We start from the raw sequence: 19388 nt of genomic DNA on the forward strand, positions 1-19388 counted from the left end.
GGTAAAGAAGAAGAGTTGGTTTTGATATGCAGACTTTCTCTAGCACTTAAGGAAGAATCAAACCAGCTTACAATCACCTTCCCTTCCCTTCCACACAACAAACACCCTGTGAGGTAGGTGGGGCTGAGAGAGTGTGACTAGCCCAAGGTCACCCAGCTGGCTTCATGTGGAGGAGTGGGGAAACAAATCCAGCTCACCAGATTAGCCTCCACCGCTCATGTGGAAGAGTGGGGAATCAAGCCCGGTTGTCCAGATCAGAGTCCACCACTCCAAACCACCACTCTTAGCCACTACACCATGCTGGCTCCTGAGGAGGAACTCAGCATCATCCAGAGTTCAGCTATGGGGGGGAGGGTGTCCCTAATTGTTCATTCCCCACCCACCCATTGCTACAAGGCTCTCAACTTGTCACTTCACTACATGTGAACTGGGGGCGGGGAAACTTCCTTTTTGAGTCATGTGTGCAAAAGATGTGCAGTATCCTTTGGAAAACCGACACAAGAGGCCCACCCAGCTGTACTCTTTGGAAGCTGGAGGGGAAGCGCAAGAAAGACAAACAGCCGGTTTTATCTCCCGTTTTATTTTGGCGTTGGCTCTGCGTTCGACCTGTACTGGTACGCTCACCTTAATGTACTCCAAACCCACAAAAAGTGGGGAGAAGAAACTTTACACGTTTCAGTCGTTTGTTGGCTGTGGACAGGAACCCCCAAGGCTGAGGAGGGGTTGGAGGAGCAGGAGCTGCACCCCCTTTTTCTTGGAGATCAGCGACCAGGACCCCAAAAGTCCAACCCAAAGATGGACCAAAATAACCGGTCAGAGGAAGGCAAAATTCAGGCTGCTGTTCTGCCAGAGGTTGGGAGGGATTTCCCACCCATCATAGAACATAACAGGAGGAGCTACTGCAAGAATAAATAGCAGGTCCTCCCTGCTTTCGCCTCCCCCCATTTGAGATCTGTTATGTAAGAGTTTTAATAAAACAACATATAAACAAGCTCAGAAGGGAAAATCTCAGTATACCGGTGGACTGGGGGGGGGGGAACACACACCTATCTCCCCCGTTTCAAGCACGAGCCATGACCCAACAGATCTTTCCAGGATACCCTCTGGTTTTCTTGTGGTATTTTAATCAGCGACCCAATTGTGGTTTGTTCATGGAGGCCTAGCAGAAAGATCCCAGAAAGGGGGCTCTGCAGGACTAGGTACAGATGGCAGATGCCCCCCCCCCATAGGTCAGTTACACTTAGAAAGCTGATTCCCCACCACCACCATCACCACCAACTATGATAAACAGCTCAATTACCAAAGGTGCTTTATACTGGAATGAGTATGGATTGCTTTGGGATCAGTCTCTGGTGGGAGGGTCATAGGCACAGGGGGGAACAGGAGAAGAGTTCGTTTTTATATGCCGACTTTCTCTACCACTTAAGGAAGAATCAAACCGGTTTACGATCACCTTCCCTTCCCCTCCCCACAACAGACCCCCTGTGAGGTAGGTGGGGCTGAGAGAGCTCTAAGACAGCTGTGACTAGCCCAAGGTCACCAGCTGGCTTCATGTGGAGGAGTGGGGAAACAAATCTGGTTCACCAGATTAGGTCTGCCGCTCATGTGGAGGAGTGGGGAATCCAACCCAGTTCTCCAGATCAGAGTCCACCGCTCCAAACCACCGCTGTTAACCACTGTACCATGCTGGCTCTCCAGAATACCTAAGACCAAGCCAAGTCGGTCATACTGCCTCCAGTTGCTGAGTTCCACAAAACTTTCTCAGGTTGAATATTAAAAATAATTATGCCAAGAAGATGCCACAGGGCTTGCAATTCAGACAGCATTTTTTGGTGACAAAATCCCAACAAAAAGGCTCCTTCCAAGACTGAAGGCTGCACGTCTTTGCACATTTACTCGGGAGTAAGCCCCATGGATTGGAGTGGGACTTGCTTCTGAGTGAACATGGCTAGACGTGCTGGTTTTCAAATAGACTTACAGACAGCAAAAAGTTTCAAATTGCTTCAGAATCTCTGTCAGTTGCTCTGATTCTCCTTCCGTTCCTTTCCTCTAAACCAGTGGTTCCCAAAGTGGGCAGTACCACCCCCTGGGGGGGTGGAATTACCTAGGGGGACACTAAGAGGCAAGGGGGCAGCAGGGGGCACTAGAGGTGGGCCCCCTCAACTGTGTTGTTCACTAATTTACAATAGATCAAGCTATGGCACCATGCTGGCAAACTTGGTGGAAACTCTCAGAATTTTTTTCTACACTTTGAAGAGCTGGGACCACTGGATCAAGTTCCTCAGTTTGGTTGAATAAATTTCAACTAAAAGGTTTTAATTTGGTTTTGAATAGATGTACAATTAATTGTCACCGTTTTGAAATTTTATTGTTATTATCTTCTTTAGGGAGCCATACAAACCCTTATTTTCAATAATCCTTTGTATAGGATAGGGTAGGGAGCGCTGGGGTTGAGTTTGTGGAACCAAGGGGGCGGTGGCCAGAAAAGTTTGGGAACCACTGCTCTAAACAGACTTTGCATGTTGCTTTCGGAGCCCCAGTCCTTAATCACCGTTCTTTCGCAAATGAATATAAATGGGCATTTCTCACTTTTTTACTTTATTAGGCAGTTCGTTCCCCACCTTTCTGTACAGCAAGGTCCCACGTGAGGAATTTTGCACCTTCCCTCTTGAGTACCAGTATGCGTTCCTGTAGAATTTGTTGTTGTTTTTAGTGATCCGTTGCTACTTTTGCATGACGGTGATCTTTTAAGAGAAAAGAGCTTCCTGGAGAAACAGAGCGGGTCTTTAGCAGAGCGCGATCCAGGCGCGATCCAAGGCCATGAAGCGCAGCTAAAAGCAACGTTCATCTCAACGAGAGAGCTTTACGCAAGCGCTTGGCTCGCTGGTTGAAATCAACTGCATTTTTAAAGGTGCTTACGTTTCCTTTGGATCGGGCCCTTCATTTTGGCTGTCAGGTTTAAGGGAGGCGCTCTCCCATCGCCTGGGAGACCGGCAATCGCAATATCTTCCATCCATCGGTGTTTCATTGAATCGCATCGTTTACTGGGGAAAGGGAAGATGGTCGAACACGTGTAGGGAGAGCGTCCGAGAACCCGGGATTGTCTTGCGCCTGAAAAACGGGGGCGTTTCCCCTTTTAAAAACCAGCCCCCTCTCTCACCCCCTCGGCCCGTTGTAGGTCAGTCTTGACGATAAGAACTAGTCGACCGAACCACTTACAGGCACCTACACCCCCAAGGAGTCCGGGATCGGGTCCATTTCTCAGCCTGTTCTTGCGGGGGCGACGCCCGGCTGGCGGGCGTGGTCAGACTCCCCCTCCCCCAGTGCCAATGAGTCCAGAAAGTCCCCCGTCTTTCCAGGGTTTCGGCGTGTCCCCGCCACCATTCACACGACCCCCGTTCTCTAACCGTGCCTGGCGAGTCGAGAGTGTCACGAACTGTCGGTGGTAGCCAAGGCTAAGCGGAAAGGAGGCTGGTTAGACGGGTGGGCCACATTCCCTGTGAATGTGACCAGTTCACACGTGCCACGGAAAGGGCAAGAAGGGGTGGCACCGGCCTGGAAAGTCCCCTTCCCGCGCCGCCCGCCCCTCAGCCCCCAAACCTTCTTACAAGCCTGCTCGGAATCGCTTTGGGGCGGCGGCGGAGGGGCTGTTAGGGCGCGTTAAGTGTCACGTGTGAACGCGGGGCAACGCGGGTCCGATCCGCCTCGCGCCCCTCCCGCCGTGGCTCCGAAAGTCCGCGTCGGAGGAGCAGCCTCAACCCCTCCGGGGATCGAGCGCCAAGCCCCCCGCGGGCCCTACAGGAGGTGCTGGGGGCCGCACAGCTCTCCCCCCTCGACGATGTCCACCTCGTCTTCGGCCTCCTCCAGGAGGAAGGCGGGCGGGTGGCCTGCCTTGCGGGGCTCGGGGGCGGCGGGGGCGGCGCGGCCTTTGTCCGAGGGCTCGGGCTCCGGCTCGCTGCCTCCCTGCTCGCCGCCCTCCTCCCCGCCCGGCGCTTTGGGGTCGTCCTGGCTCTTCCGCAGCTGCTTTTTGTGCTTCATCCGCCTGTTCTGGAACCACGTCTTCACCTGCAAGGAGAAGCGGGCAAGGTTGGGTCTGGCGGTCGTCTGAATGGAGGACACGCATTCGGGACGGGGGGGGGGGTTCGCTGGCGGGAACGGGAACGCGGACAGGGTGGCGAGCAAGCCGGTCGGAATGGCTTTCAAAGGAGGATTCGGATTCGGAAAGGGTTTAAACGATACGATTAGGGGGAAAGTTGCATAATCGGGTGAAATCACGGGTGTGTGTGTGAGGGGGGGAGAAGAAAACCCATGCTTGCTAACAGCTTTCTTGTGGGGGATGGAGGACACCCCCGTCGCTCCAGCCCATTTATTTCACCTTGCAAAAGTCTTCGAAAATATTTTTCCTTGCATTTTTACAGAGGGGAAACTGAGGCTGGGCTGGGCTTGCCCATGGCCTAGCATTGTCAATGCCTATCCCATCGCTCCCCAACTCCGCATGCAGAGGACAGGCAACAGTTCCTGGGTGGGGAGAGGAAAGCACTCTGCACATGCTCAGAGGCTTCCCTGTAGAAGTCTTGCAGGTTTGCAGCTGGAGGGGTAGAAGCCTGAGGGTCGTTGGATCCCTTCAGCAAAATCCAGCAGATTCTGGAGCTCGAAGGGACACCTTGTCAGGGCTGCTGGTGCCCTATTGAAAGCTCCCTGCAGGCAGAAAGCTAACACCTCAGGGGAAGAGTCTACCTTCGCCTTCTCCCAGACATGCTGTTCTTAAGAACAGTAGAGCCCTGCTGGATCAGCCCAGTGGTCCATCTAGTCCATCATCCTGTCTCAAACAGCAGCCAATCAGTTACTCTGGAGGGCCAGCAACAGGGCATAAGAGACCGAGGCCTTCCCCTGATGTTGCCTCCAGGTACTGGGATTCAGAAGTTGACTGCCTCTGAACATGGAGGTTCCCTTTAGTCACCAGGGCTGGCAGCTACTGATGGACGTGTCCTCCATGAACGTGTTCATCAATGACCTGGAGCTGAGGGTGAACAGCAAGGTGACCAAGTTGGCAGATGACACCAAATTATTTAGGGTGGTTAAAACAAAAACGGATTGTGAAGAGCTCCAAAAGGATCTCTCCAAACAGGACAAATGGGCATTAAAATGGCAAATGAGATTCAATGTGAGCAAATGTTATGCGATCTGTGTTGGCAACGACAGACCAAGAAAGGGACCTTGGGGTTGTAGTGGATCGCTGGATGAAGATGTCAACCCAGTGTGGGGCTGCTGTGGTATGCCTTTTCCTGGTATGGAAAGGTCCAAATTTCATGCTGGCATTAATTAGACAAGGAATAGATAATAAAACTACTGCTGTCATACTGCCCTTGTACAAATATATGGCGAGACCACACTTGGATTACTGTGTACAGTTCTGGTCACTGCATCTAAAAAAGGATACTGCAGAACTTGAGAAGGTGCAGAAAAGAGCGACCAAAATGATCAGGGGACTAGAGCAACTGCCCTAAGAGGAACAGTTAAAACGCTTAGGGCTGTTTACTTAGGGAAAAGGCAGGTAAGGGGAGATATGAAAGAGGTCTATACAATTATGCATGGTATGGAGCGAGTGGACAGGGAGAAACTTTTCTCCCTCTCTCATAATACCAGAACACGGGGTCATCTGCTGAAGCTGGAGGGAGACAAATTCAAAACACACAAAAGGAAGTATTTCTTAACACAACCCATAGTTAAACTGTGGAACTCCCTGCCCCAAGATGTGATGATGGCCGCTAACTTGGAAGGCTTTAAGAGGGGAGTGGACATGTTCATGGAGGAGAGGGCTACTCATGGCTACTAGTAAAAATGGCTACTAGTCATGATGCATACCTATTCTCTCCAGGATCAGAGGATATATTAGGTGCTGTGGAACACAGGCAGGACAATGCTGCTGCAGTCGTCTTGCTTGTGGGCTTCTTAGAGGCACCTGGTTGGCCACTGTGTGAACGGACTTTTGGACTTGATGGACCTTAGTCTGATCCAGCATGGCCTTTCTTATGTTCTTATGAATGTATGTAATCCCCCTTGCAGAGCATTTATACTTTGCATAATTTTCTGCTCTCGGACAACTTTTGCGGAGTTGTCAGACACAGGTACCAGAAGGAACGAGAAGGGCAGACTGCAGGGGAGCCACCATTCGAAAGGAAGGAAGGAAACAGGCCGTCCTGGATTGCAAATTCAGTTCCGTGATATGCTCGACGTTGGTACTTTCAGGCATGACAGAGAAGGCTTCCTTTCTTGCGGGTTAGGAGTTTGCCGCGGGGGCAGTGAAACGCTGCTCGGCCTCTGCTGAAATAAGAAGCACCCACCTGCAGTCCCTTGGTTGCAAGGTTGAGCACTGATTCCCGCCCCCGCCCCCCACAAATCGCTGGAAGCTGGGGATACAGAAGTCCCAGGCTAAACAAAGCCCGGTCACCCTGGTTAGCCTTGGCCGGTCCATCCGCCCCCACCCCCAGGCGCAACTGAAAGTGCACACCTGAGTGTGATGCGTCTTTACGCACCACGCGCGGTGGCGGCTCACGGATGACTAATTCTCCTGGCTCGCAACGCTTTTCCGTCTTGTTTTGTTTTTTGTTCCTGTCGATCCTTTGCTATTCGGAACCCGACTTTACCTTGAGTCACCTTAACGACAAGTCTCCTCCGCGGAGAAAAGGGTGGAGGAGAAAAGCAACTTTTCCCATGAATCCCGGGCTTAATTTTGTTTGTTCGTTCGTTTAATTGCACATGAACACATGAAGCTGCCTTATACCGAATCAGACCCTGGGTCCATCAAAGTCAGTATTGTCTACTCAAACCGGCAGCGGCTCTCCAGGGTCTCAGGCAGGGGTCTTTCACATCACCTACTGGTCCCTTTAACTGGAGATGCCAGGGATTGAACCTGGGACCTTCTGCTTGACCTACCACTGTGCCACAGCCCCTCCAGCATCAACTTTAGATGTCCGGAGCCCAGTTCTTCGGATTCAATAAGTGGATCCTCACTGGGCAGTTACAGCCTTCGTTTTATTTTATTTATTTATTTATTTTATTTAAAACTTTTATATGCCACCCTTTCCATCCAAATAGAGCCCCAGAGGCTGAGAATTTTATGTAGGGGTATGGGGGGAAAACAGCCACTGTCTTTATTATTTGGATGGGAGACGGTCAAAGACGTCCAAGGTGGCTACGCAGATTCAGGCAATAACAGCAAACCACCTCTGGTCGTCTCTAGCCTTGAAAACCCCATGAGGGGTCGCCCTGAGTGGGCTGCGACCTGACGGCACTTTACACCACCATGAAAAAAACGGTGTGAAGCCTATTTCTGTTTAAAAACTTTTTTTATAGCCCTACATAAAAAAATCTGCCTAGCGGGAATCCCCTCGGTACATCAGCAGAAGTGGACTGCCATCGATCCAAGCGAGAATTTTTAAAAAGTTGGTCTTTAAGGTCCCACCAGGTTCCTCCAGAGAGCACCCTCCCCCAAAGACCGTGAAGTCCGGCGTCTAACCCCCCCCCCTCCAAGGGGTGCAATTTTGGCTGCCTCCCAGCGCCGCCCCGTCCTACCTGGGTCTCGGAGAGGCTGAGCGCCGTGGCCAGCTCGACGCGCTCCGGCGTGGACAGGTAGCGCTGGATCTCGAAGCGCTTCTCCAGGCCCGAGAGCTGCGAGTCGGAGAAGACTGTGCGGGCCTTGCGGCGGCGGCAGTGCTTACCCGGCAGCTCGGCGTGCGGGTGGGGCTGGAAGAGGGCAGGCACCGGCACCCCTGCGGGAGGGAGACACAACCGGGCACATCCGTGGGCCTGGGGGGCAGCGGGAGACGCCTCCCCCCCCGCCCCACGCTTCCCCTGGGAAGGGGGACCCAGAAGAGTATTTTAAAGGTTGTAACCCGCCCTGAGCCTGGCTCGCTGGCAAGCTATAAATCTGAAATAAAAAATAAAATATAAAGAAGGCCCCCGCTGAATCGTGGAACCAAAGAGCCGGCTCTCTCTTGCGGCTTGTCCCCTGCCCGTTGGCATTCCGAGGTAGACTGCCTCTGAACAAGGAGGCTCGATTCGTTTCGCTGCCCAGAGGAAGCTGATTGCTAGGCCTCCAGAACCCTTCCCCTCTTGTGTAGCCCGCCCCTTCCCCAAGGCGAGGAGCCATAACATTCAAGAATCCCTATTGCCTGTGCCTATTCAATCTCCCCCACACAGGTCAGGTTCGCCCGCCTAGATTTCCCATCCGGGGTAAGCACTCGAACCGAACAGAATACCCTCACCCCGGAACCAAAATTAAATTGGAATTGTAACCTTCAGAATAGGGGGAAAAACCCACCCACACACACACACCCAACTCCTCCTCGCCAAAGACAGAGAATCCTCTTTCCTCAGAGGCTTCCTTTGGGGACCAGTGGGACAGAGTCCGTCCCGTCCCCCCACCCCAGTTCTATTCCCATCTGGGGGAGGGGTGACCAAGTTTTTATCCCCATCCCCAGAGCTCATTATGTCCTTCCCTCCCAATAGTGCCACCCCTTTCGCCCCCAAACTCCTTTGAACCCTTTACATACACACACACAAACATCGTTTGACTCCGGATTCATTAATCCAGAGTAAGCGCCACCACGTCACATATCTGGATTTCCCACTTCAATAACGAGGCGTTGAAAGATCCCTTTACGTTCAATTAAATGATGGGGGGGGGGGCGTCCAATTTTTTTTTAGAAGTGGACACAGTGTAAAAAGTGAACGCAGTATCGGGGTAACTCATCCGAGGTAAGTGAACGAATGTGGGGAGACTTCCAGGCAGGCTGTACCTCGGATGGCGCTCTCCTCGCAGGGGCTGTCCGATCAGCACCTGGAACCGGTTCTTTCCACCAACCCCCCCCCCCAATTCCTCTTCTAACCCTCAATGACTGTGTCCCTTTCTTTAACCCGGAGTAAAGAACAAATAGTTCTGTATAACTATACCACTTTTCGCTTCAGAGGCATACAGCAGAGTAAGTGGGTGTCCCTGGTTGTCGCGTGTGGGTGTGGGTGCGCCTGTCCCCCTCTCCACCTCTAACCTTCCCACTGCCCGCCTCCTGAATTCTGCCTTTCTCCGGATAGCAACCGCCCACCTGGATAATAATAATAAAACAACTTATTGGATGCTCTGCACACCTTATTTTAGCAATCGTTACAACTGTCTTGCAAGGTAGGCCGGCACTATCATCCTCCGGTGGTAGCGAGGCTGAGGGGTGATTGGAACCAGTAGCTTCCTGGCCCGCGGCCTCTTTTCTCGGCTACACTGGCTCTGAAAGACCATCCGAGGACATCGCTTCTTCCCTCTAACTGCTCCTGGCTCTCTAGCGGCTCCCTGCCAAGCAAGATCTAAAGAAATCGTCCTGTGAGTCCCCTGCCTCCACCGCTACAAAAATGCCGTGATGATGAAGAAGAGTTGGTTTTTTATATGCCGACTTTCTCTACCGCTTTAGGAAGACTCAAACAGGCTTACAATCAATCACCTTCCCTTCCCCTCAACAGACACATTGTGAGGTCAGTGGGGCTGAGAGACCTGTAACTAGCCCGAGGTCACCCAGCTAGCTTCATGTGTAGGCGTGAGGAATCTAACCCGGTTCTCCAGGTCAGGCTCTGCTGATTGAATTCCTGCCTCGCAAGGAAATCAACTTCGCAAGGCCTAAAAGACCAGGCTGCCTCTTCCTTGCTGGGGGTCGCTTAAGATCCTTCAGGTTTCCTGGACTGGGTCAACTAGCCGGTCCCCCCTCACAAAACACTTCGGTGGTCCCGGGAGCCACCTCGCCTAACAGCAGCGGGTTCCCCTTCGGCGTCTGAGAAATCATAGAAACATAGAGTCATAGAGTTGGAAGGGACCACCAGGGTCATCTAGTCCAACCCCCTGCACAATGCAGGAAATTAACTACCTCCCCCACACCACACACCCCAGTGACCCCCTACTCCATGCCCAGAAGATGGCCAAGATGCCCTCCCTCTTATGAACTGCCTGAGGTCATAGAATCAGCATCGCTGACAGATGGCCATCTAGCCTCTGCTTAAAAACCTCCAGGCAAGGAGAGCTCACCACCTCCCGAGGAAGCCTGTTGCACTGAGGAACCGCTCTGACTGTTAGAAAGTTCTTCCTGATGTCTAGAGGGAAACACTTTTGATTTAATTTCAACCCGCTGGTTCTGGTCCGACCTTCTGGGGCAACAGAAAACAACTGGGCACCCTCCTCTCTATGACAATGGGCAAGCGGGCTGGGCATCTCCCTTCCGCCGCCCGGATCCTCTGCATTCAGTCCACCATTCCTCCAAACCCTGGAACCTGCGTAGTCTGTTCATTGCAAGTCTCTTTCCCCAGTTGTGGTTCTTCGGGAAAGGACCTTCAAGAAGCGTACTTCTTACTCCGGGGCTCCTCCGAAAGTTTTCCCCGCAAGCCCTTGGAGGAAAGTCACTGGGCGCTTTCCCTTTGCATCTCCCGGTCTCCTCCACACCTGCATTTTTCTCTTGAGCGTCCAAGTCTGCGTAAAAGAAACCCGCTGGGCGATCGCTGGCTGGCAGTCGGTGCAGACGACCACTTAATCACGGGCAGGGAAACGACCTGGCAAGGTCCGGTTGTCCGCAGCATCTTGCTGAGAGCTCAGCAGAAGTTTGCCGCTCCTCGGCTGCAAGCAACTGGGTGGGAACACGTGTACTAAAACGGCCACCAGGACACACTAAATATGGCCCCTGCAATTTATTGTCCCGCTGCTCCCCCCTCCCCCGGTCAGGGCTTGAATCAATATTGGGAGATGAGAGGGCGTAGGACAGTGCGGAAAGGGTTAACCCCCTCTCTCAGCCAAGCGGCCCTGATCCATATCCGATCCCCCATCTACACATGACACTGGAATTCGGTGACTGCAACTCCAGAAGTATAATTTGAGTGAAAGCGTGTGTTCGCCTTAAGCCTGACCCTTTGATTCTGTCCGTGGGTTTAAATTATTATGACTATTCTATATTTTAAAGTGTATAATCAATCATAGATTCTATGATCAGGCAGAGGCAGGTAAAAAGGAAAAAAAACCCTATGCCGCGTCACAGTTCAGCCCCGTGACTTTCAGTGCTTACATTTTACCCTTATTAGTATTAATACTGCAAATTTGTCATGGGCGCACAGTTCAAAGAAAGAGCAAAATACAAATCAATGAAGAAAAATCAACATCATTTGAGTACTTGAATGAACGTCTTCTTGGAGAGCCTTTCCAAGCTAGAACGGATTTCTCCTTATTTTCTCGTCAATAGAATCCCAAGAAGAAAAATGCTTCTTGGATTTAATTTCAAATTTTGAACGGCAGGCGAGTAAGGTTAAGCTTGGGGTATTTGAAGAGGGGGGCATTTGGCCCTTTCCCTCTTTTTCATTCCATAACTGACTTACAAAATCGAGTCTGCGTAAATCAAGAGTTAGCTAAGTATATTTTTTTAATGTATTGAAAATGCCAGGGCTTTAGTCCAAGGAAAAATAAATTCCAAATAAATTGTCATATTCTCTGTCCCTTTACAAAGCCGATTCTAAACCATTTTTGGGGAAGCCACATACAATAAAATTATGTAGCAAAAATGTTACCGGGTTGCTCCGGGTGAGGGGGAAAAAATCCAGCTTTTTATTCATTCACGCAGGCTGCCCCTGGAGATATTACTCTGATCACTTTTGTGTTCTTTTCATTCTTTCCTAATCTGAGAGTCTTTTGAAATGGGAGTGGGGGTGATGGGCTGATCATTTGCTTCTGCCGAATTTAAAATATTTTACTTAGATCGAATTTTCAAGTTTCAGAAACCCACCGATGGTCCTACAGAGACACGGAAGACCATTCAGGTCCGCCCGATTGTTCACTTAACGCGCAGGAAAATCTCCAGCGCGAACACTCCGCTCCGGGGAAAGTAAATTCCCAATGAAATCCACGCTTCCAGATAAGCCTGCGTAAAATGGGCTGAAAGTCGACGGGGAGGGCGACGCGTGTGAACGGGACAGAAGCGCCCAAACCGGATCTTTCCCTCTCTGCTTTGGAATCCGTGATTCCAAAACTTTCCCGAATGTTTCCTTCGTCCTTTTCCCCCTGGCCTAGTGAAGCAGACCGCTCTCTTCCAAAAAGAAGGGAATCAGAAGAGGGCCATGGTCGGTTTAAAAGGAAAACTCTCTTTTCTTTTGCTAACTTGGGCACGAATGCATGGGAGGTTTTTGTCTTGGATTGGCCCCTCTCTAGATGCACATTTTACCCATCCGAATTCTCAGAACTCGAAAGTAAGAGTTTTGAGCATTCAGATGGAGAAAACGTGTATCTAGAGAGCGGCAAATCCAAGGCAAACCCTCCCGTGCATAAGTGGCCCCGGAGTAGAGCGCGAGAAAGTTTCGCGGCATCCCCGCTTTTCTGTCCGGGCGAGGAATCCAACCGAACCGGCAGACCGCCAGCAGCGGGGCAGCGAAACCCATCTGATCTTGCTTAGCCAGGGCATTGGGGAACTCTCCGATTCTGCAATTACCCCTCCGGCACCCCCCATCAGTATTACCCGTGGGGCGGGACACCCTTCATCTCAGGTGCCTGGATCTGTCCCCGCGCCGCGCCCCACCAGCCGGTTCCTGGGGTCCTCCAGGAGCAAAAGGAAGAGGCTTACCTGAGGCGGTCAGGAAATAAGGGTGGTGGTGCTCCGGCTTGTGGAGCGGGTGGTGCGGGTGGGGTGCCAGGAGGGTAGGGGCTGGCATCAGAGGGTACCCATAATCCAGGAGAGGCACCCGGGAGGCCAGGGGGCTGTGGAAGTGCTCGGGGACCACCTCCCGAAGGGGCTTGGGCTTGTGGAGCAGGATGTCCTCGATGAAGAAGGAGGTCGGCCTCTGGGAGGACACCGAGTGGACCGCGTGCGAGGTGAAGTTGAGGTTCATCTCCCTCCCGGCGTTGGAGACGGGTCTGGGCTGGGGTGGAGCAGGCGCTGCCTTCCCGGTGGCCGGCTGGCTGGCGAAGCCAACTCAGGCGCGGATCCGGCCGCCTTGCTCCCTTCTCGGCGCGGAGAAGTCCGGAGAGAAGAGCGAGGTGGATCTGGGGGCTTTCGCGAGGGGAGGGGGCCGGATCTGTGCCTTTGAGGGCCTCTTCCACGGGGGGATCTCCGAGGAGCCAATCGCGGACTAGCGGGGCGGAGGGAGGGCGGCTTGGCCCGGTGTCACCCACGCGGATGGCGAGAGTTGGCGAGGGAGGGCGCCGCTGTCCGTGGTGCTGAACGGAGGGGTGGGTTGAGGAGGAGCCCGAAGAGGGCATGAGCTAGCCCTGGCAGCACCAGCTACTGGGAAAAGGATGGCAACCCGAGGGACCCTTCATTCCTTCTCTCTGTCCCCCCCGCCCCGCTTTATCCAAAGAATATGGAGGAGAGGGCTATCCATGGCTACTAGTTAAAATGGCTACTAGTCGTGCTGCAGACCTATTCTCTTCAGGATCAGAGGAGCATGTCGAATATATTAGGTGCTTGGGAACACAAGCAGGACAATGCTGCTGCAGTTGTCTTGTTTGTGGGCTTCCGAGAGGCACCTGGTTGGCCACTGTGTGAACAGACTGCTGGACTTGATGGACCTTGGTCTGATCCAGCATGGCCTTTTTTATGTTCTTATAGATATCCATGTATAGAAACCATTCCTTCCTTGGGTGCCTAGATTGTGATGTGCGGTGGCCACACATGCATAGATTGCGCTGCACGTAGGCTGATATGCCTTCCTGTATTGTGAGCATATGTAAGAAAACAAAGGCATGTGCAGTCATCACGTGTGGCCATCTGCACATAGGTTCCGCACGTGTCCTACCCTACTTCTACACATCCAGCCATAAAGTACCTGGCGATATTGAGTATGGGAAGATCTAATCTGGAATTATGGTTTAGGGGTTAAGAGTCTCTGAGTGAGCGCCGTCTCTCACTTTCCCATGCTGCGACAGCTTGTTGGGAGTTCAACTAAGATAAATCCGGCAATGTAATCTGTGCATAGAAAAGGGCAATGGGAATAATCGATAACAAAGGAGACGGCCCCTGTAGAGAAAGGCAGACCCTCTTGTAAGCAGTTCTATGTCTGAGCTGAGTCAATGGGTGATTTTACCATAGCCTGGACAATATTCCTCTCACAAACCATTAATAGTCCAAACCTATATTCACTCCTAAATTCAAGGGGTCTTACTTCTTAGTAAGGGTTCCCAGGAATGCGGCCTCAAAATAACAGTAATTTATTAATGCTTATGACCAGCCACACACAGTTAAATACTTTTAAGGCTTCCAGCTGCAATCCTGCACAGACTTTCTTGGGAGTAAACCCCAATGAATTCATCAGGATTTAACTTCTAACTTAAATATTGGGTTGTGAACCTCATTGATTTCAATGACGTACAAGTACCTCTTGTGGGAAGTAGCATGGATTTCAGTGAGTTGCTGTTGATAGCAATTGATAGTAACTGTGTGTCTGATGGCCAAAGGTCTCTGGGTCTTTACCCACAAGCAAATCAAAGAATGAACACAACAGTTTCTTATCAGACATTTCTTGTGCATTTTGTAGACATACCAAAAACCGTACATCTCTTTTCATGCCAGCTCTGTGAAGTTAGGCCGAGTCATGCCCTGGTCACACAGAGAGAATATCATGACTGAACAGCTTTGAAAAACTGGGGGTTTGATATCTGAAACCCTGCAGTCCATCCATTACCCTAACCCTAACCCTATTTCTGAAATTTCTAGCTGGTTTATGATGTCACATCATGACTGGAAACAAGAGTTTTTTAAAAATTAGCTCAACCCTTCCAAAGCTTTATTTTTTTAAAGTTTAGGCTAAAACATCCTTTTCTCCTTCTCATCTTGGAGTTGTTTCCTATATTCCTTTCTCTTTAACTCCTTTCTTGCCCCCCCCCCAACATTATCCTGTTAGGATTTTATTCCATTTCATGTACCTTTTAATCTTATGCTTCGCCCCTTATCTATTTTGCTCCTCTTCCTCGTCTCTATCTTTGCTTGTTTGTGTGTGTGTGTGTGTTTACCCACCCCCCTAATCTTTAACATTCATTTCCCCAGAGTCAATTTGCTAAAATTATGGTGATACACCACATCATAGCTGAGATAATTTCGGCTCGCATCTCAGAAAATTGCTCTAATTATTGATGTTAAATTCGGGGAAATTAAAAGAAGGCACTTCTCCTTCATCTCCCTGATTTTAAGCTCTAATTTGTCGAAATCGAGTTGTCATCATAATTCCAGTCAGGGGCTGTTAATAGTCAAAATGTTTTAATAGAGCCAGAATTCTCGCAACCCATGCTATTAGATAATTAGGAGGGATGTTAGAAAGACAAGTGGTAATCCTTGGGCGCACGGACAGCGGCTCCATCTGATCCAGCAGGTAGAACAAATTAATTACCCAAATCAATTAGACGGAAAAGTACAGTTCTCCAGGAAGTGTAAACCATGACATCCATATGTATGAGCTGGTAAATGGTAAATAAATGGCAAAAACTCGAAAATAATAGAAACGGCAATCATGATAGTTTAATGAACCTGCAACTCAGAGAACATGAGTTAATGTTACTCTAACTCCCTCATGTTTGTGTGAAGGCTAATGAAAAGGGCCTAAGGAAGATTCACCCCCAACGGGTCTCAGTGTTTTAGGGATCACCACGTCATTCTGCCATATTTGATCATTAATGTACCTAGTTATAATAGAGGCATTAAAAAAACCCCTAGAAGCAAGCACTAAAGACAATTGCATTACTTTAATGGTTCTCAAACTTTGTGCATTGGTGCCCACTTCTAAACTGACTGTTTTCAAGACCCACTTGCAAAACAGTTTTTATTTATTTTATTTTACAAAATTTATATCCTATTTCTGGCCTCACATGGGCCACTGAGGCAGCTAACAAATTAAAAGATACACAATGAAACCACATTTTAAAACCTTTAAAAGCACCCCCAGACCATTATTAAAACGATTAAAAGCAGAACTAAAATGCATACAAAGTATTAAAAGCAGCAATGAAAAACATTGGCTAGGAAGAAGGAATCACTGAGGGGAAATAAAACAAATAAGTCTTCACTCTCTGGTGGAAGATGGCAACAGAAGGGGACAGACTAATCTCCCTGGGGAGAGTATTCCAGAGTTTTGGTGCCACAGAAGTAATGGGATGCTAGTTTCCCACTCCCCAACATAAAACACAGGGCTCCCATATTACTTAATACTGAACAAGTTTATAATTTATGTTTCATGTTGGATATATATAGAATCACAGACTCATAGAATCATAGAGTTGGAAGGGACCACCAGGATCATCTAGTCCAACCCCCTGTCCAATGCATGATACACATTATACACCAAAATTTGCCCCAAACCACCTCCCTCTGCCCCTCCTCTTCCTCCATCCCGCCCAGGGCTGGCCCAAAGATTTTTTAACGCCCTTTTGCTGTTCCCTGCCATGCTGCAAGGAAGACCCCTCCTGCCTTCCTCCTCCCCTCTGCACCATGGGGATGCTGCCCCCCCTTACACTGCTTTCTCTGGGACAGGAGCTTACCTCTGTGCCACACCCCTCAACAGGGGCAGATGGGGAAAAAGGGAACTGGAAAAGGGCCATGCCTCCAAGCCTGCCCATGGACCCACCCCACCCATTGAAGTGGGGGAAGGGAAAGAGCAGGCTCGCCATGGGATGTCTAGTATGGTTGGGTGCCACCTGGGGCTATCAGAAGAAGGCACGGAGGGGATGAAAGAAGAAGAGTTGGTTTTTATATTCCGACTTTCTCTCCCACTTAAGGAAGAACAAAACCAGCTTACAATTGCCTTCCCTTCCCCTCCCCACAACAGACACCCTGTAAGGTACGTGGGGCTGAGAGAGTTCTGAGAGAACTGTGACTAGCCCAAGGTCACCCAGCTGGCTTCATGTGTAGGAGTGGGGAAACCAATCCGATTCACCAGATTAGTCCACCGCTCATATGAAGGAGTAGGGAATCAAACCGGGTTCTCCAGATTAGAGTCCACCACTCCAAACTACCACTCTTAACCACTACACCATGCTGGCTCACTTGATGGGGCGGACCCTAACACTGAGGGCAGATGCGTGGGTAACAAGGATGGTTTGGGTGCTTTTCCACCTTGGTGTACTTAATGGATGTGCCAGCCCAGCTATTGGCCTCAGATAGTTGCAGTTCTGAGTTTGAACCCCCAGTTTGAGAAACACTGCCCCATTCCAACCAAGGAGATCTGTGAATGCAAAAAGACTCCCCACTTGATGCAAGGACAACGTACACTTAGATGTTTAACCATCTCATGATCTTATAATTCAGGTTACGCTGAAGTGGTTGGATGTACATGGTCGAGATGGTTTGTGGTGGTGGTGGTGGTAGGTAGAAGTGTTAATATCTTCAGTATCATGTGTGCCCTTGGTTAATCTAGGGAGGTGCTTTTTACACACCTGAAGAAACTGGGGCTTTTTTGTATATCAGTCTCGGGTATCAATGTCACAGACTGCTTTGGGAACTCCTTTCAGATTCAAAAGCAGTGCAGCATAGCAATTGAGCTATGACTGGGGGGACCTGAGTTCAAACTCTCACTCAAGCCAGGACTGCTGGAGGTAACCTTGGGCCAGTCACTGCCCTTCAGTCTACCCTACCTCACAGGGCTGTTGTGAGAACAGAAGGGAAGAGAGGAGAGTCATGTATTCTGACAGACAGAGAGATAAAAGTGGTTTGCCATGTTGTATGGGGGGAACTGTTGCCCAAGTCCCACCCCCACCCTCCACCTGGAGGGCACCAAATTAAGTTATGCTGATCTTTGGATCCTGACCCTGTCGATATGTGTATAATATCATCTACCCTCCATATACACACTCACTTTCATTTAGACAGGCATTTTCGTCAGACATATAAAACCCGTTATCGGATATCACAATAATTGCTATCACAAATAATTAAGAATTGCTATGCTAGTGTGGCATAGTGGATAGAATGGCAAAGCAGAATCTTTGGAGACCTGGGTTTGAATCTCCACTTCTACCTTAGAAGCTTGTTGCGTGACCTTGGGGCCAGTCACAAACTCTCAGCCTGGCCCACCTTGCAGGGTTGTGGTGAGAGAGTGGAGGAGAGGAGAACAATGTTTTAAGCTGCTTTGAGTCCCAAATGGGGGACGGAAGCAGGATATAAATGAATGAATGAATGAATGCACACGCATGAACTCAGCCACCTATTGGTTCTTGTAGGTTATCCGGGCTGTGTGACCGTGGTCTTGGTATTTTCTTTCCTGACGTTTTGCCAGCAGCTGTGGCAGGCATCTTCAGAGGAGTAACACTGAAGGACTCCTCTGAAGATGCCTGCCACAGCTGCTGGCGAAACATCAGGAAAGAAAATACCAAGACCACGGTCACACAGCCCGGATAACCTACAAGAACCAATGAATTCTGACCGTGAAAGCCTTCGACAATATTCAGCCACCTATGCTTAGAAATGGTCTCATCGGGCACGCCATCCCAAACTATCCGCTTCTCTCCCCTGGAGGCCATGTTTATATATATACCCCCTTCCTGAAAACCTAGTTCCAGCCTTGCTTTAGGAATTGGTCTTCATACTTGAGAGAGCCAATGGGCTAACAACTTTTCTTGTAGGAGCAAATGGGCAAAGCAAATGAATTAACTGTGATGAAATAGGCTTAAAGCCCACCTTATTAATAGAGGCAGCTCTGGTAGGGAGACGGCTAAGCGGCTTGCCTCTCACCATTTCATCTGAGGCAATTACTTCTTGGGGAGGGCTGGAGCTTCTCTTTAGCCATCAGCAAAATTTCTTTTTCAAAGAAGATCTGAAGATTAAAGAAATGGGGCTTCTGCAAAGCCTAGAGGTTGAGGGAGGGGAGCCGCGCGGGGAGAAAGCAACATCAGGACGAAGGTTAAAAGGAACGCCGCCGCGTGCTCAAAGATCAATCTTTTCTTGTCCAGGAAAGAAGGAAAGATGGAGGCACTGTTTCTTTTTACAAGCTGGGAGACAGAAAAAAGCAATGATTCTCATACTGGGAGAATGCAAGAAGGTTATTCTCCTATATGGCACCCTTGATGCAATACTGTATGAATACGCTCTGATTATCATCTTGAATGTGCGCCACGATTTGTTATTTAAATAAGAAGCATGTTTCTGGCCCTCATGATTATGAAGATTAGTTTTAAAGGGTAGTAATATATGAGGAAATGCCCAGAATTTTTGTAATGCCTAAAAAGTTTCTAATGGTTGTGTTTTTTAAATGACCATGGTTTTAATTATCATCAAGGCTGAGCTGCTTCATTTAAGTGTTGATGGAGGAAGAGAGGTGTGGGGGACATCAGGAGTTTACAGGCAACAGTCCACTTGCTCATGATTTATCACGAAAAATAGTGCAAGTAAGCCTTTTAT

At 49.8% G+C, this 19388-nt stretch overlaps 1 protein-coding gene across 1 annotated transcript; it reads right to left on the bottom strand.

The window, feature by feature from the left end:
- Positions 1–3795: 3795 nt before the first annotated feature.
- Positions 3796–12897, bottom strand: BSX (brain specific homeobox). Its single transcript, XM_056860923.1, has 3 exons — positions 12633–12897; positions 7576–7772; positions 3796–4065 (listed from the first exon to the last, which is right to left on the bottom strand). Exons 1-3 carry the CDS (start codon positions 12895–12897, stop codon positions 3796–3798), a joined length of 732 nt encoding a protein of 243 aa, XP_056716901.1.
- Between the last annotated feature and the right edge of the window lie 6491 nt (positions 12898–19388).

This window comes from Euleptes europaea, chromosome 14 (assembly GCF_029931775.1).
Source record: "Euleptes europaea isolate rEulEur1 chromosome 14, rEulEur1.hap1, whole genome shotgun sequence".
NCBI lineage: Eukaryota > Metazoa > Chordata > Lepidosauria > Squamata > Sphaerodactylidae > Euleptes > Euleptes europaea.

Excerpts from the sequence above, each read along its gene's own strand:
- BSX (XM_056860923.1), bottom strand. The coding sequence starts at position 12,897 with ATGAACCTCAACTTCACCTCGCACGCGGTCCACTCGGTGTCCTCCCAG. Across the intron at positions 7,773-12,632 it reads TTATTTCCTGACCGCCTCAG|GGGTGCCGGTGCCTGCCCTC; the intron begins GTAAGCCTCTTC and ends TCCCTCCCGCAG. Across the intron at positions 4,066-7,575 it reads TCAGCCTCTCCGAGACCCAG|GTGAAGACGTGGTTCCAGAA; the intron begins GTAGGACGGGGC and ends TTCTCCTTGCAG.